The sequence below is a fragment of the Pelodiscus sinensis genome, chromosome 17, assembly GCF_049634645.1.
Source record: "Pelodiscus sinensis isolate JC-2024 chromosome 17, ASM4963464v1, whole genome shotgun sequence".
Classification (NCBI taxonomy): Eukaryota; Metazoa; Chordata; order Testudines; family Trionychidae; genus Pelodiscus; species Pelodiscus sinensis.
In genome coordinates, this window is record NC_134727.1 from 35,049,760 (window position 1) to 35,066,296 (window position 16,537).

Sequence of the window (16,537 nt, forward strand, 5' to 3'; positions counted from 1 at the left end):
TTACCCGTCCGGGTTTCCATGCGTAGCCCCAGGGCTGTGCTTCACAGCCAGTTAAACTTTCAGCCCCAGACTATTGCAACCTGCCACCACTTGTAGCTCCGTGCAGGCAGCCAGATCCCCTCGCTTGCCCTGCTCACACGGATTTCATTATCCACTGTCATCACAGCCTGGCCTGGCCTTCCTGGGTGTAACAGTTTGGCCCCTGGGGAGTCCAACAGCCATACGCATACAGCATGTATGTGCTGCGGAGGTAACTAAAGTCTTACCCTGGCCTGGTACTCTAACAAAGCCAGGCCCTCTGCAAGCTCCTTTGTAACTTAAGGGATTTCTCACGTCACCAAGTTTTTTAATGCAAACAAAACTCCTCTTTAGCTTCCTGACATTTGGCCTGAATCAGGCTGGAAGAAAAAAAGCCAGAGACAGATTTTTGCCGGTCAAAAGAAACTGGAAGGCTCTCCACGATCGGACCCGGGAGCTTTGTGATGCCTGGGTTTAAAAGGGTGACAGATTGGTCCTTCAGAGGAAAAAAGTCTGGCCTTTTCTACTCTCTGTCTTCGCATGGAACGTCCGTACCTTGTGCGTAGCGGGCGCGTTTCTCTGGGTCCTCAGCCAAACGCTCCTGGGGCCTGACCAGCAAGTGGGGGTGGGGGAAATAAGACTCTTGACAAAAACCTCTGAAGTGACCCCCACCCAGTCAGTGCCAGTGCGGTCGCAAGGGAAAGAAACCCACATCTGGGCATGTCTGTGATTTGGAGAGGTGCTAATATATCCCGGGGCAGGTGAGCGTTAAGGGATCCTCAGGGCCCAATCAAACCCCCTGGAGGCAATAGGAAGACTTTAATAAAGTCATTAGGCTTTGGCTCGGCCCCTAATAATGCTGGGGGCGATCAAAAAGAGACTGGGCTGCATTGTGGCATTGGAGGGGCTCGCACAGACTGGGGGGACTTTTGTGTTTTTCCAGCCGTTCGTTTTCTTGCATTGGCCTTTGAGGGATCTTCTTGTGCCGGAGGTAGGTCTCTGTTCCCTGGAACCACTCAACCTCCCCCCAGCTCAAACAACCCCCCCCCCCATCCTGGGCCGTTTCTTCTTCTCTCGGACAAGCAATTTGTACCGTTTGAATTCACCCCCCTGGCCTGCCCCTTTGAAATGCAAACCTGCCTTTCAATGCAAATGCTCCCAGAGGTTGGCCCAATAAAACGCCTCTCTTCAGGGAGGTGCCTTCGCCCAGAGGGAACAGCTGCCCCAGAGGTTCAGGTGAACAGCTCTCCAGGAAGGGAGTGGGAGCCGAGGTGCAGGGAGCGCAGGCCTCTCCTGAGACAGCTGCAGAGGCACATTATGCGCCCAGGGCCATCCGGGGATGATGTATGTGGGCTACCTTTTGGAGAAGGACACTAGCATGTACCCTAACCCCGTCAGGCACCCCAGCCTGAACCTCAGCCCCCAGAACTACGTGCCTGCGCCCCCCCAGTATTCGGATTTCACCAGCTACCACCACGTGCCAGGGATTAACAGCGACCCGCACCATGGGCAGCCTGCGGGTGCTTGGGGCTCGCCATACACCCCTGCCAAGGAGGACTGGCATTCGTACGGGCCGCCCGCCGCGCCTTCCACCGCTAACCCAGGGCAGCTTGGATTCAGCCCCTCGGATTTTAATCCGATTCAGCCACCAGGCTCCGGACTCCTGCCTCCACCCATCAGCAACTCAGTGCCCCAGCTCTCCCCCAATGCGCAAAGGCGCACCCCTTATGAGTGGATGAGGCGCAACATCCCCACCACCAGCAGCAGCGGTAAGGCACCCCCCCCCACTTTCCGACCCCTCTCCCTGCCTCTCAGGGGTGCCTTTGCTGAAGCCGGGCCTGGGGTGCACCCCTGCGGGGCGGGAGGGTGGCATTCAGCCTGGCTGCTCAGCACAGGCTCTGAGGAAGCAGGTTTCTCGTGTTTGGCCCTCCAGAGCCGGGACCAAGGACACCTTTGTGCCGGGGTCTGGGAGGGCACAGGGGTTGGCAAGTGTTTCTGGATTTGCTCACACTCCGGGGGATGGGATTGTTCAGGGGATAATTATCCCCTGGGAGACTTTCACATGTGCTTCCCCAGCTCTGGCTGAGATGGGCCCAGGTAGGGTTTTCGCCCAGGCAAACTGCACAGCACTGCCTTGGTTCGGCTCTGAGCTAGTGACAGGGCCAACAGGTCAATATTGCCCCCTCGGCGGGGCAGCCAAGGGGGAACCTGTTGCGTGGGCATCTCTCTTCCATCCCCAGCCCTGCCTGGAGCCAGCTTGGACTGGAATCTGCTGGGGCGAGCAGAGAGGTGGTGAGTTGCCGGGTCCGATTCGGGGGTACCATTTGGTTCAACACCCCTAGACGGAGGATTCAGAGCCTTGGAGATGGACCCATTCAGGGTCCCAAGGGTCTGTGTGTGTTACCCATTTCTTGTCCAACCAAGCTGGTACAGTCACAGCGAATTCAGGGTGCACAGGTGGTGCAGGATTGGACCCTTGTAGCACATTTCCCTGCCTTCCCTCTGCCCCCGGGGGCCAAGGATGAACGGGCGAGCTTCCTTCTTGGGTGCGCAATGACCTCCCTTGTTTGGCACTTCAGGTGTAGCCAGTCCTGCCACCAGCCCACCCTTCTGAGCACAGACTGAGTGCCTCTCAGCCCCCTGGCTGGCTGGGGCTGGAGAGCTGTTTGTGTGTCTGTCCGTCTGTCAGAAGGGTGTGTGTGTGTCTGTGTGTATAGGGGAGCTGGGGTATGGGAGGGAGCTGTGCGTAGTGAGTGTGGGCATTTGTGTGTGAGAGAGGAGGTGTGTGTGAGGTGTGCAGGGTTTTCATGGGGGCTGAGGGTATGATTGGGGATGGTCAGGGGCTGGGAGTTGTGTGTGCTTGTGAGTGAAAGGAGGTGTGTGTGAGCTGTGTAGGTGTATGGGGAGGACGCTAGGGGTGTGATTGGGGTTGGGCTGGGGGTTGTGAGAGTGATTGTGAGAGGCATGGGGGTATGTGTGTGTTTGAGGCTATGTGTGGGAAGTATGTATGTGTTTGGGGCGAGGAGGCATGCGTGTGTTTGCGGGTATGGGTGTGTTTGCAATGTGGGGGATATGTGTGTATTTGGGGGTATGTGTGTTTGCGGTATGTGTGTGTTTGTGTGTGAGGGGTAACTATGTGTTTAGGCTGTATTGGGGTGTGTGTATGTTTGGAGTATGTGTGCATTTGGGGGATGAGTGGGTGTGTGTGTGTGTGTTTAGAATGTGGGGGTATGTGTGTGTTTGGTGTGTGTGTGTGTGTGTATGTGTTTGGGGGTGTGTGTATTTAGGGTGTGTGGGGAGAAATATGTGTGTGTTTGGGGTGTGTATGTTTGGGAGGCTGTATGTTTGGGACTATGTGTGTGTGAGTGTATGTGTAGGGTGTGTGTGTGTGTGTCTGAGGATATGTGTATGTTTGGGGTATGTGTGTGTGTTTGTGTTTGTGGGTACCTATGTATCTGAGGACATGTCTGTGTTTGGAGTGTGTATGTTTGGTGGGGGTGTTTGGGGTACGTGTGTGTTGGGTGTGTGTGTTTGGGAGTGTTTAGGGTGTGTGTGTGTGTTTGGGAGGGTGTTTATGGGGTAGGTGTGTGTGTTTGGGAAGGTGTTTATGGGGTAGGTGTGTGTTGGGTGTGTGTGTTTGGGAGGGTGTTTAGGGCGTATGTGTGTGTTGGATGTGTGTGTGTTTGGGAGGGTGTTTGGGGTGTGTGTGTGTTTGGAGGATGTTTAGGGGGTATGTGTGTGTTGGATGTGTGTGTGTTTGGGAGGGTGTTTAGGGTGTGTGTGTTTTGGGGGGGGTTAGGGTGTGTGTGTTGGGTGTGTGTGTTTGGGAGGGTGTTTAGGGTGTGTGTGTTTGGGGGGGGTGTTTGGGAGGGTGTTTAGGGTGTGTGTGTTGGGGGTGTGTGTTTGGGGGGTGTTTAGGGTGTGTGTGTCTGGAGGGTGTTTAGGGGTATGTGTGTTTGGATGTGTGTGTGTTTGGGAGGGTGTTTAGGGTGTGTGTGTGTGTGTTTGGAGGGTGTTTAGGGGGTATGTGTGTTTGGATGTGTGTGTGTTTGGGAGGGTGTTTAGGGTGTGTGTGTGTGTGTTTGGAGGGTGTTTAGGGGGTATGTGTGTTTGGATGTGTGTGTGTTTGGGAGGGTGTTTAGGGTGTGTGTGTGTGTGTGGAGGGTGTTTAGGGGGTATGTGTGTTTGGATGTGTGTGTGTTTGGGAGGGTGTTTAGGGTGTGTGTGTGTGTGTGGAGGGTGTTTAGGGGGTATGTGTGTTTGGATGTGTGTGTGTTTGGGAGGGTGTTTAGGGTGTGTGTGTGTGTGTTTGGAGGGTGTTTAGGGGGTATGTGTGTTTGGATGTGTGTGTGTTTGGGAGGGTGTTTAGGGTGTGTGTGTGTGTGTTTGGAGGGTGTTTAGGGGGTATGTGTGTTTGGATGTGTGTGTGTTTGGGAGGGTGTTTAGGGTGTGTGTGTGTGTGTGGAGGGTGTTTAGGGGGTATGTGTGTTTGGATGTGTGTGTGTTTGGGAGGGTGTTTAGGGTGTGTGTGTGTGTGTTTGGAGGGTGTTTAGGGTGTGTGTGTTGGGTGTGTGTGTTTGGAGGGTGTTTAGGGGGTATGTGTGTTTGGATGTGTGTGTGTTTGGGGGGTGTTTAGGGTGTGTGTGTGTTTGGGAGGGTGTTTAGGGGGTGTGTGTGTGTTTGGGAGGGTGTTTAGGGGGTGTGTGTGTGTTTGGGAGGGTGTTTAGGGTGTGTGTGTGTGTGTGTGTGTTGGGGAGGGGGCTTGCAGGCCCCGCTCCCGTTTGCTCTCCCCGGCCGGAGCCTGGCGCTCGCTCGCGGTCCCAGGCGGCCCTCGCTGCCTCTCCCGCCGGCTGCTGCAGCCGCTGCCCTCCCGACCCGGCTGGGCCCCGGGGTGCCGAGGTCGCTCCGCAGCCCAGCCCGGAGGAGCACGCTCCGCGGCCGCCCGGCTGCCCAGTTCAAAGGCGGCGCGGCTCGGCAGGGCCTGGAAGCGCCCCCCGCCCGGGGGCAGCCCCACTTGACAAGCGCTGCCCTTTGTCATGCAGATCCGGAGTGACTCCGGCTTGCGGGAAGGCGCGGGGCGCCCGACAGCCCCATTGTCCGCGGCCTTTGTCGCCCCAGCGCTGGGGCTGGCGGGGCGCTTTGATGTGCCGAGCCGCGGGGTCAGCGCGGGGCAGGGCCTCGCCCCAGAGACATGTCCCTGGCCACCCGACCCCAGGCTGAGAAAGGGCAGACCAAGGACCCCCTCCCGCTCCCCCTCCCCCTCATTTCCTTCTCTCTTCCTCTCCAGTGTTGCCTTTTCGTCAAATCCCGAGCCTCCTGCAGTTAGGTAGGGGACTCCAGCAGACATAAGCCACCAGGTACATGTCACTGCCATCAGCTGTGGGTTATCAGGGTCCCCAGAGCCCTAAGGACCTAACAGCAATCAAACTTCGAGGGGACTCCTATTACAAATGAGTATCAGAGGAGCAGATCCTCCTAGGCTGGCTTCATATGCAACAGGAATCAGACCTTGATTTTCCATTTGTCCTGAGCGGTCCACTCTACCATGGCTAGTTTGGATTTGGTTGAAAGTTGATCAAGATGACCATGGAAGGGGTGAATGCAGGACCCTTATTAGGTGGAGTGTTTCCTTACTTGTACCTCCAGTAGTAATAGAACTGGGAAGCAGGGCAGTCTTTCAAATTCTCCTGAGGCTCATAGCTGGTGTTTCCTCTAATCTATTCCATCTATGTGCCTTTTTCCTCCTGCATGCAGAATAAATGTTGTTATGTGCACCGAGGCATGTGTGAATGTGCACCACCAGTAGAAACATAAAACCTAGCTGCTGGGACTCTGCTGATCACCTGGGTAGCATTAGAATCTCTCCTGCACTAGCACACAGCTTACAGAGAATACCACTTGTAGTTCCTAAAGTATTAACTCCTTACTCAACATTAGCAAAAGGGCCAAATCTGTATTTGTATCCACAGTGCACTGAAATGGTCCACAGATATCTGCAGCTGGATTTAAAGCAAATTTCTGTGGGTTTGCAGGGCTCTGCAGATCTGGGCCAAAGCAGTTTGTGTCTTGATGGTGCTCAATTGACATCAGTAGGAATCTTGCTGTTTATTTCAGTAGGAGAAAGATCAAGCACTGTGTAAATTCTGCCTCTCTGAGGACTGTTTTTCTTAAAATGGCCACCTAGACTTGGGTCTCAGCAATATAAAAAAATCTTCGTTTACATACTAATGATATAATCTGCACCAATTTGGCTATATCTGGGAACAAACAGACGTCGCTGGATTCATTCCTCTGTTAAGTCTTTTTAAAATGGCTTTCACTGAATGTTTTGGCAGGGCCACAGGGTTAACATAGAAGCTGAGACAGCAGTAAATGCCAGACAAATTAAAAATTAACTTAAAAACAGACAAAAATGGGTTAAGACAGAAATGGTGTTTAAACCTTAATATAATGCTGTAGGTGCCACGCCATGCTAACACGACACTGACTTTGAATACTGCTCAGTACAGAATAAATGCCTTAGCAAGGGAAGGGTCCGATTCAGAAGTTGCTTTGGGTCATGGGTCCATTGCCTTGTTTCAAAATTGCCCAGTATCCAACAACAGTCATGGATCTCTTTGAGAGCTGCTGGGTGACCGCATTTGAAAATTACGTCAATAAAGTTCAGTGTGCCGCTGATCAGTACCCACTAATTTTCATCTGATTGTTGCTGGTTAAACCCCTGGTAAAATTCAGGTAACAAGCACTTCATGGTCAGAAGATTATAGGAGGTGTCCTTTTGAAAAGGGAATTTTTACAAATCATATGAACCGGAATGCTTTTTCCAGTCCCCCAACATGGAAGTATGTCACTGCTGGAATGTGATCCTCCTATCTAGCATGCAAGATCTTTTTCGTTCATCTCTCCAGATGCCGTGCGGGTGGGGGTGGTATAAGAACTTGAACTAAAATAGAATAGAATAGAAGCCAAAATGAAGCTTGCTTAGGATCTCACTAAGGCTGTGATCTAAATATTGCACTCCCTGCTCTGTGCAGCTTTTCAAAGTTTTGACAACAGCCCCGAGACGTGTTGAGTGGCCTGGATAGAGTAATGATCTGGCGGAGGCAGGAGAGCTGGGTCTCAAGGAAATGGGGCTGTCGTGAGGAGCAGCATCAGTCTCTGCTGGAATGAGGGGTGGGCAGATATGTTGTTGGTAGGTTCTCCTCTGCCAGGAAGGTCCTGTTGCAGAGTAGAATACGTAGCTGGGATCAGCTTTCTTTAAGCCAAGTTTGGCGGCGTCCACGCAGCGGGAGGCAGCAGCGACTGCAAGGATTACAGGTGCCGGCTGGAACTGTCCTCAGCGTTTGATTTAGCGGGTCTATAGTAGACCCGCTAAATCAAATGTCAGAACATCGATCTCTGGTATGGCGAGTGAAGATATGCCCTTAATGTTGATGTAATTATACTGGTATAATTGGTGTAGCCTATTCCCAGAAGGGAAGGGAATCAACTCAGCTGGTGTTAAGGCATTTTTGTATTGTTATAACTGAATCCACTCTTGGGTTGCTCCAGTGCCATTATTGCAGTAAAAAGTCACACCCCTCCGTGAAATAGCTTTGCTGGTCCAAACACTACATGTTGACCAGGTGAGATGTTCTCTCCTGGTGCAGCAGGGTTGATACAGTAGCCCAGGATAGAGGAATGGCGGTTCGTCCTCCTAAGTGACTGGCTGGGTGGAGGTCAGAGTGTCCACTCGCAGTGGTGTGCCCCTGCTCAAGGTGGCCGGGTGCAGTGTTCTCATTTGAGCCCTTTCTCTGCTCTGCGTGGACACGAAAGATCCGGTGGCATTTCTCATGGGGAATGGCATTTGCCCCAGAGACCTTTGGCCAAAAATGCCCCTACAGCGCTATTGTACTCATATAAGAGTTGCTTGTGCATTTCTGCCCCAGAGTTGGTCGCATTTCAGTGGTGCTGTAAGTGCATAAGAACATAAGAACGGCCAGACTGGGTCAGACCAAAGGTCTAGCCCAGTGTCCTGTCTTCCGACAGTGGCCAATGCCAGATGCCCCAGAGGGATGAACAGAACAGGGACTCCTCAAGTGATCCCTCCCCTGTCACCCATTTCCAGCCCCTGACAGAGGCTAAGGACACTACTCCTACCCATTCTGGCTAATAAGTATTGATGGGCTTAATCTGTGTGAATGTATCTAGTTCTTTTTTGAACCCTGTTAAAGTCCTGGTCTTCACAACATCCTCTGGCAAGGAGTTCCACAGGATGACTGGGCACTGTGTGAAGAAAAACTTCCTTTGCTTTGTTTTAAACCTGCTACTTATTAATTTCATTTGGTGACCCCTAGTTCTTATGTTATGGGAACAAACAAATAAATAGCTTTTCCTTGTTCACTCTCTCCATACCTGTCATGATTTTATCTCCCCTTAGTCTCTCTTTTCTAAGATGAGGAGTCCAGTCTCTTTAATTTCTCTTCATCTGGCACCCATTCCAAACCCCTAATCATTTTTGTTGCCCTTTTCCAATGTCAATGTCTTTTTTGAGATGAGGAGATCATGTCTGTACGCAGTATTCAAGATGGGGGCGTACCATGGATTTATATAGAGGCAATAAGATATTCTCTGTCTTATTTGCTATCCCTTTTTAAATGATTCCTAACGTTCTGTTTGCTTTTTTGACTGCCGCTGCACATAGTTTAAGAAACACTTTGTAAGGAACAGCATTACAAGAACAATTGTTATATCCGATTCCAAATAAGAATCCAATTTGAATTAATTGTATTTATAATATTCATTGTCTAGAACAGAGTGCATGTGAGTTCTCTGTTGTATTCGGTGCCCAGTTTTGCAGCTTGTTGCCTTTGGCTGGATTCTGCACAGGCAGATTCAGCAAATAGCAGAACTGAGGCCTTGGAGAAGACAAGTGATGAATGAATCCTGATATTATCTGGGTGGATGCTCCAGAGTCCCAGTTACCAGGGCAGGAATTTATTCCCATTCTGATTAGTGCTCACTGAGATCCTGGAATTATCAAAACCCCATTATCCTCCATTATCAAAAGAGGAGCCAGCTGCTCTGTGGTAGTTTTGGGCTCTCAGTTTAGCCCTTGGAGGAGAAACTTGGGAGGGGACAGAAGCTGGAAACAATTGATAAAGGCCGACAAGAAATCAGCAAACATCTTTTCTGGGAGAACATTGTTTAATAATTTTACACCCAGGAGTGGAATTAAGATAAAACGGGGGCTTGAAAGCGCCTCTGATTGAGTTACATGATAATTGAATTGATTGAATTGTGAAAAATATCATTAGTTGCTCAGGTCATATCTCTTAGATTAACTGCACACCAAAGGCCAAATAAAGTAGCCATTGTCTCCTTCGATGATGCGTATTAGGAATACCCCTCCCCAGGCCCTAAGCAAATGTCTAAAATCAGGAGAAGCATTGCATCTGTCTGGTGCATCATTGGCTTTTAATGACAAACCCACACTTGCAGTCCTTACCCAGCAAAGTCAATGGGCATGTCTAGCCCTGGGAAAAAGCTGCTGAATCTGAAGAAACTCCTTTTGTTCTCCTCCATACACAAGCACTCCACACACAGGCTGAATAAGGACAGCAGAGTTCTTAGTAAGAATCTGCAGTGTCATCCTGCAGAAGATCATTGGGTGAAATCCTGGCCCCACCAAAATTAATAGCAAAACTCCATTGGCTTCAATGAGTTAAAATCACCTCAATATTGGATTTTGTTTGTATGCCCCAGTCTTCTGTGGGATTTGAGTATGCAGAGCATTTGCAGAATCAGATCTGATATACCTAAATGGGAATACGATATTGAGGGCTTTCCTGGGATATTCTTTTTTAAAAGACGCACATACTTCAGATACTTTCTTTATTAAGCCCCAAAGTAATCAACCTAGACAGAGGCAGGTTTGGCACAGATAAGGGAGAAATGCTTATATGAACTGTTTTATTGCAATCAATAAACTGGACATTAATCAGCCTGGATTGATTAACTACCCACCTTGCTACAAAAGAAATAGGAAATTGATAACACAACGTTTTGGCTATAAATATCAACAGTTTCATTATGAGTGCTGTAAATCATAATACTTCAGAAGGCTGTAAATTTTACCTTCCTCTCTGTCACATCTTGAATAAACAGCTGCTAGGCTGTAGTTTAAAAGTTGCTGAGAGCAAGTTTTCCCTAGGCAATAAGATACTGTAATAAGATCAGATGCTATATGTGAGAAAGGGACACGCATCCAGTTGCGAGATCCAAAGCCCAGAGAAGCCAGTGAAAAGTCTCTGGTTGAGTCATTCGATGATCTTTGGACGTGTCTTAAATAAGAGAACATTTTATATCGTTATTGCTAAATATTTACATGTCCTCCTCCTGTTGAACTATCAACTGATGTGTGTAGGGGATGGTTCCAGCTGTCTATAGAGTGCAAGAGGTTTGAGAGCTTTCAGGGAAAGGATTGCTGAGAAATTGTAAACCAAGTAGAATTCCTAACAAATTATTTGTCAAAGGTCCCCTCTTTTATCTGTTCATAAAATGTTCACAACCAGAGTGCGAAAGTCTTGCGCTTGCTCATGGCTGACAATTATTTGCAAACTTCCTTGTGAATTTCACCTCACTCTAGAAATAGCTCAGGAAAGGCTTGGTGACAATGTTTCAGGCCTGAACTTTGAAATTCACCTGGGGCTGGTTAGTTACATAAACTGCAGGGTATGGATTTTGCTCTATGATTTGTGTAACTTGTGAACATGGTGTGAATTTAAAATATTGCCGCGGAGTGTACAATCAAAACATCACATTCTGGTGCATCCGTAAGTGGAACAAGCATGCTTTTTGCAAACGTTCATGTGAGTGACGTTTAAGCTACTTGAATGCTGGGGGAAAGCAAATGTTAACATGCCGCAAGCGTGGTCAGATCAAAATGTATCTAGGATTCAAACAAGTATTTTCAGACCTTTCCTCATGCTATTTGCTCAGCTCTTAACCCCAAAACCTTGAGGAGAAAAAAACCCAAATTGCTGAGATATGGTGGAAAGTTTTGCTCTGGAAATGCTGCTGTATAAAGCATGTATAAGGGATTGTGCTTTTGCAGCCATTCCCAATATCTTCTTTAATTGGTTCCCCCCGCCCCATTGGAAGAGGTCAGTGTATTTCTCTCAGCCTCCTAAATTGTGTGTGTGCGCGTGTTTTCAGTAAATTATGCACCATTGTGACAGTCTTTAACACAAGTAACACCCCCCTCCACACACTCTATAAACACACACGCATGCACGTGCACACCCAAACCACCCCCGCCATCCTTAAATTATTAACCCAGGGATTTGTTGAGCATCTAGTTGCCTGTCCAAGGTACAGACTTTTCAAACTTTCTTAGAATTGACTTTCCTTGAACAAAAAGCAGCTTCCCTTGAACATTAAAGACCCCTACGTGACAGGCCAGGCCAGATAATACCTGGAGATTAGTGAAGGGATAATCAAACTCTCTGGCCAATGAAGGAGGTTCCTGGGGGGGGGGGGTGTCAAGGATGCCCACCTTCGTACTCTGTCAACACTGTGCTTTCTTGGTGATAAAGGAGCCTGATTCTGCCCTCCCCCCAATTTTACATGAGGGTCACTTTGTGAACTTCAATAGAGTTGCCCCTCATTGGAGGTGTTCTAAGCGTGAGGAGCATGGTTCCCCACCCACGCTGACACAGAACAACTCTTTTTAATGTCTAATGCACTGAAAATGGTACTGCCTCTGGACAGTTTGACTGTGGCGCGGAGGCTGGGGGCTGAAAAGGAGGTGATGCTAGAGTAGAAAACTCTGGCATAAAATCATGGAACTAGAAGAGACCACAAGAGGTCATCAAGTCCAATCCCCTGTCCTCACGGCACGACCAAGCACCATCTAGATCATCCCTGAGAGATGTTTGTCTAACCTGCTCTTTAAAAAACACTCCTCCCTAGGCAATTTATTCCAGTGCTTACCCATCCTGAAAGTTAGAAGTTTCTTCTAAGGTCCAACCTGAACCTCCCTTGCTGCAATTTAAGCTTTATCATCAGAGATTAATTTTTTCCTCCTGTCTCCTTATAACACCCTTTTAGTCACTTGAAAGCTGTTATCACAACTCTCAGGTGTGGGATTTGAGCCCACAACCCCCAAAGGGGTTGTAATTTTACCACAGGACTGTAGACAGCCTGGCCACCACAACCTGACAATGGCTTGCTGGCCTAGTATCTTTGCTGGGCTAGTTCTTCAAGAGCTGTCTACAGCTTTTTTTTAGCACAACTTCTAACACGGAGGTGCTGGATTACTGTAGGCTGTGGCTATAGGCCCATGGCTTCATTTGTGTGGTGAACCATGTGAAATTGGTACACAATACACCCACAGCCTAGCTGATCTGTTAGTTGCCTTAGCTCTACTGTTCCATGTCTGACATTGCACAGCAGGTATGATTGCTGAGAGGTGTAGCAGTGGACTAACAGAAACTCTGGCAAGCCATCAAAAAACCTGCCAGGTGCCAAAAATGATGCTGAATTATGAGGAATTGGAAGGGGAGAGATGAGTGTGCCATAAATATATGGACTCGGTGTGCTTGCATCTATGTTGTCTTAACAACGAATCAGACTATATTTCAGTGAGAGTACCATTTTCAGCACCTTGGCTATTACATAGGGCTGTGTGTGTCAGGATGAGTGGTGAAGGTTAAGGATGGATGACACATAAGCCTTTTCAGTTTCAAACAATGTTTACTGAACATTTCCCAGGTTTTACAAAAAATCTTATTCATTTTCTTCTGATTTTCACTCTACTTTTATATCATTCAACTATATAAAAATAACTTGTTTTATTAGGAAAATACAATACACTGCCTGAAATAGATGTATGATGATAACACATGAGTCTTTGTGTCTATGTAATGCTGCCGGTTGATGTATTAGTCTGAAAGATATACACCGGCATGCACGCAAACAGGTGCGCACACAAGCTCGGAGGTGTGTGCACATGTGAATGTATTGCTGGCTCATGCGCTCACGGATGTCAAGCTATTCAGAGATAATGGCTTAAAAAATTGACACGCTCACCCGGGAAGTAAACAGACTTCTGTATCAGAATGTGTTTCAGAACATAAGGAAGTCATCAAAAGTTAAAACAAAACCAGGAGAAAAGAATGAAGTTGAGCATATGCTCTGCAAATGGTGTGGACCAATTTTTAAATGTAAATATTCATAGACTAATACTTCTAAGGGTGTGTCTACACTGCACCCTTAGCTTGAAATTGCGTATCTTATTTCGATTCTATTTCAAAATAGGCTATTTCAAAATTTGGTGCGTATATACAGCGCCAAATTTCGAAATAACACACTATTTCGAGACATCCTTCATCGCTCATGGAACAAGGTTTACAGGGATGCTGAAATAGAGGGTCTGCTATATTTCGCAATAGCGGATGCATTCAAAAGATGCAGGGTAGCTATTTCGGGATACCTCTGGTATCCCAAAATAGCCTTGCAGTGTAGACGTACCCTAAGTTTACAACAGTAAACTGTTTATTCAACTGAAAAGGTTAATTGGAGACTAGAGATATTGTTTTCTTAAAACTTAGAGGTGGTACCCTGTCCTGACTTCTGTTTTAGTTCTGCAGCAAACCACACTGATGAACCATATATTTTTATTAGTCTCTAAGGAGGTGTCTACACTGCACTATAGCTGGAAATAAGATATGCAATTTGAGCTATGCATATTGCATATCTTATTTCAATCTTATTTCGAAATAACTGGCTATTCTGAAATGTCCCTGACTCCTTGTGGAATGAGGTTTACAGGGATGTTGGAATAGTGAGTCCGTTATATTTTGAAATAACGGGCTTGCTGTGAAGACTCAGGATAGTGATTTCGGGATGCTCTAGTATCCCAAAGTAGCATTGCAGTGTAGACATAACCTACGGTGCCACAGCACTACTTGTTTTTAAAGTTACAGACTACCACTGCTACCCCTCTGAGACACTGATGAATGGAATTCAAAGCATTGCTCTACTGAATATTTTTTCCTGTCTTTCTGCCACCAAAATAAACCCCAATATTTACCCAATATTTTTTTTGCACTGGTTTTCCTGTGGTTTTGTTGTGATGATAATAAATACAGATACATTTCTGAGAAAAATGAAATAAAATGAAAACTAAAAACCAGGGGCCCTAGTGGATGTTATACAATCTCCTAAAATGGATCCTGATTTGCTCTGTAGACGATAGTAAATAAATACCTGCTTTGGTTTGCAGTTCACAAGTTCTCAATTCTTCCTCACTGACATAAGACACCTCTCATAATGCTAAAGCGAGAGCTGCAAAAGAGTGGGTTTTCCTGGCTTTGGAGCACTGTGGAGTCTTTGACAACCATCTTTTTCTAATAGGCACAAAACAGGGAAAATAATTCATGCTTCTGAAAGCACTTTTCCCCGCACTCAGAGAAAAGCCATAAAATCAGCTGGCAAGGTCTTCTTTGTGCTTCTCAGCTCCAAATTATGCAGCTCCATCCTCCTCTCTCTCTAACTATAAAGCAAAACTGCCGGTCTTTTTCAGAAAAACAGAGATTGATCTTTATGCAGGACTGAACTGAAAAACCTTTAGGCTTCATCACACAGTTTAATGAGTGAACAATTTTCAATGTATTTGTCGGCTTCTTTTCTGAGCAAGATCCACGAGCCCTTTACATGTGTTTGTGATTAGAAAGAAATCTGTCATTTTGTAAATAATAGATTGACTGCGGCCAGTCCTCTGCAAATAGTTAGAACTGGAAATGTAGGGGCTAATTGGACAGCTGAAGTGAGTCACATGATATTATTTTTGATCCCTTCCTAAATGGACATTTGTTGACAGGAAAAGTTTGTTTGAAGTGAAAACGCCAACATGTGATGTTGGAATTTTCCCATGCAGTGGACATGAAGTCCTGCTGGATTAAGTAAAATGTTGTCTACTTGACAATTTCGACAGGAGGGGCTTTCTTAGCATCTCTACACCTGCTGTTGGCCACACCTATAACGTGAAATCCCTCTTCTTCTTAGAAAGATAGATTACACCTGTGGAGCAATGTTTGAGCTTTTCCCTCCATGCGTGGAATACTTTTTTATGTGCACCACCAGCAGAAACAGAAAACCTAGCGGAGGGCGCTCCGCTCCAGCTGGGTGGCATCGGAATCTCTCCTGAGCAGCTGCACAAGCTCATAGTTTACAGGGAACACTGCGCATGGAGTTTGACCCACCATTTTACAACTCCGCTTCCTGTGATGAAAAGGGGGCGAGAGGAGTTGTTACAATCTGGCCTGTTGATTTACAGCCCCGTCAGTGTCCTTCAACTATTGTGTGCTTGGCTCTCTTCCTCTCCACCCTGTAGACAGGGATGGGCAACAGGGCCTCCAATTAGGGCCTGGGGATGGGGGAGCACACAAAGCCTTCTCCGCTTTGCCCCCACCCTGTGAGCAAAGGGGCTCCCCCAACCCCAGACCAATCATGGTCTGGGGATGGGGTAGCTCCACCCCTTCCCATTTAGGCCACCCCATTCCTGTTTAGGCCCCACCTCTTCCGGGGTGGCTCGGGGCTACTTCAAAAATTTTTGAAGTTGCCCCCGGGCAAAAATTATTGCTCACCCCTGCTGTAGGAGCTGGTGTGAGCTACTGTCTGAAGTCCACGAAATACACGGGTGACAAAGGGGTAGAAACAGGGAAGGCAGGTGCTTTTGGGTGCTCAGATGGAGGCAGGTGCTCACAGGTGTTCTGACTGAGATGGCTGCATCAACCTGTCTTTTCCTTAAGACGGGGCTTAGTGATAGAGGCACATGCTCGTTTGACTGTCCCGAGAACTGAGGTCCGTTCTTTAGCCAGGGAAGGCTTAGCTCCACGGGAAAGAGCTTGCCCGTGCCACCTCCTCCGTGAGTTAGATAATGGGCCTAAAGCGTGTGCCATGCTGCTGATGGAAAGCTCTGTATCCATGCCACGTGTTATGCTCATTGTACTTCAGTTATGATGCGTAGCCCAGGCTCCATGTCTTCCTGGCCTCTTTGGGGACACCCTGGACTAGGAGGCAATTACCATGATTACTGTCTGTGATAGGAGCCTCTTTTCAGGGACAACCGAAAGGAGATGGTCAGTTGCTGCACACGAGGTTACGGAGCAGTTGTCAGTTGGCAACAGCTTGTGTTTGCTATTGACATGACCCAGGCTGGAATACTGGCTATGGGTGAAATTCTCCATATCCCATTTTCAGCCCCTTGACCTATCCAGCCTCCTATCATCTCAATACTAAAATAACTCCCCCCCCCACACACACACACTTGTATAGTTTAGAGACTTTACCAGGAAACCATCTCTGTATTGGCACATTCCACTTCTCTCTGGGGCTACATCTACACTGCAATGCTATATCGGGGTACAGGAGTATCCCGAAGTAGCTACCCCGTGTCTTCACAGCAAGCCATTATTTTGGGCTTGCTGTTCCAATGTCCCTGTAAACATCATTCCATGAGGAATAAGGGGATTAT

The 16,537-nt window shown here is 47.8% G+C and overlaps 1 protein-coding gene across 1 annotated transcript in view; it reads left to right on the forward strand.

Annotated features, from left to right (window-relative positions):
* The first annotated feature begins 1,294 nt into the window (after positions 1-1,294).
* CDX1 (caudal type homeobox 1) overlaps positions 1,295-16,537 on the forward strand; it is a 32,720-nt gene continuing 17,477 nt past the window's right edge. Inside the window, exons 1-2 of the mRNA XM_075900003.1 lie at positions 1,295-1,787; positions 15,659-15,664. Coding sequence (XP_075756118.1) covers positions 1,358-1,787; positions 15,659-15,664 — 436 coding nt within the window. The 5' untranslated portion in view covers positions 1,295-1,357. The remainder of the gene's footprint in view (positions 1,788-15,658; positions 15,665-16,537) is intronic.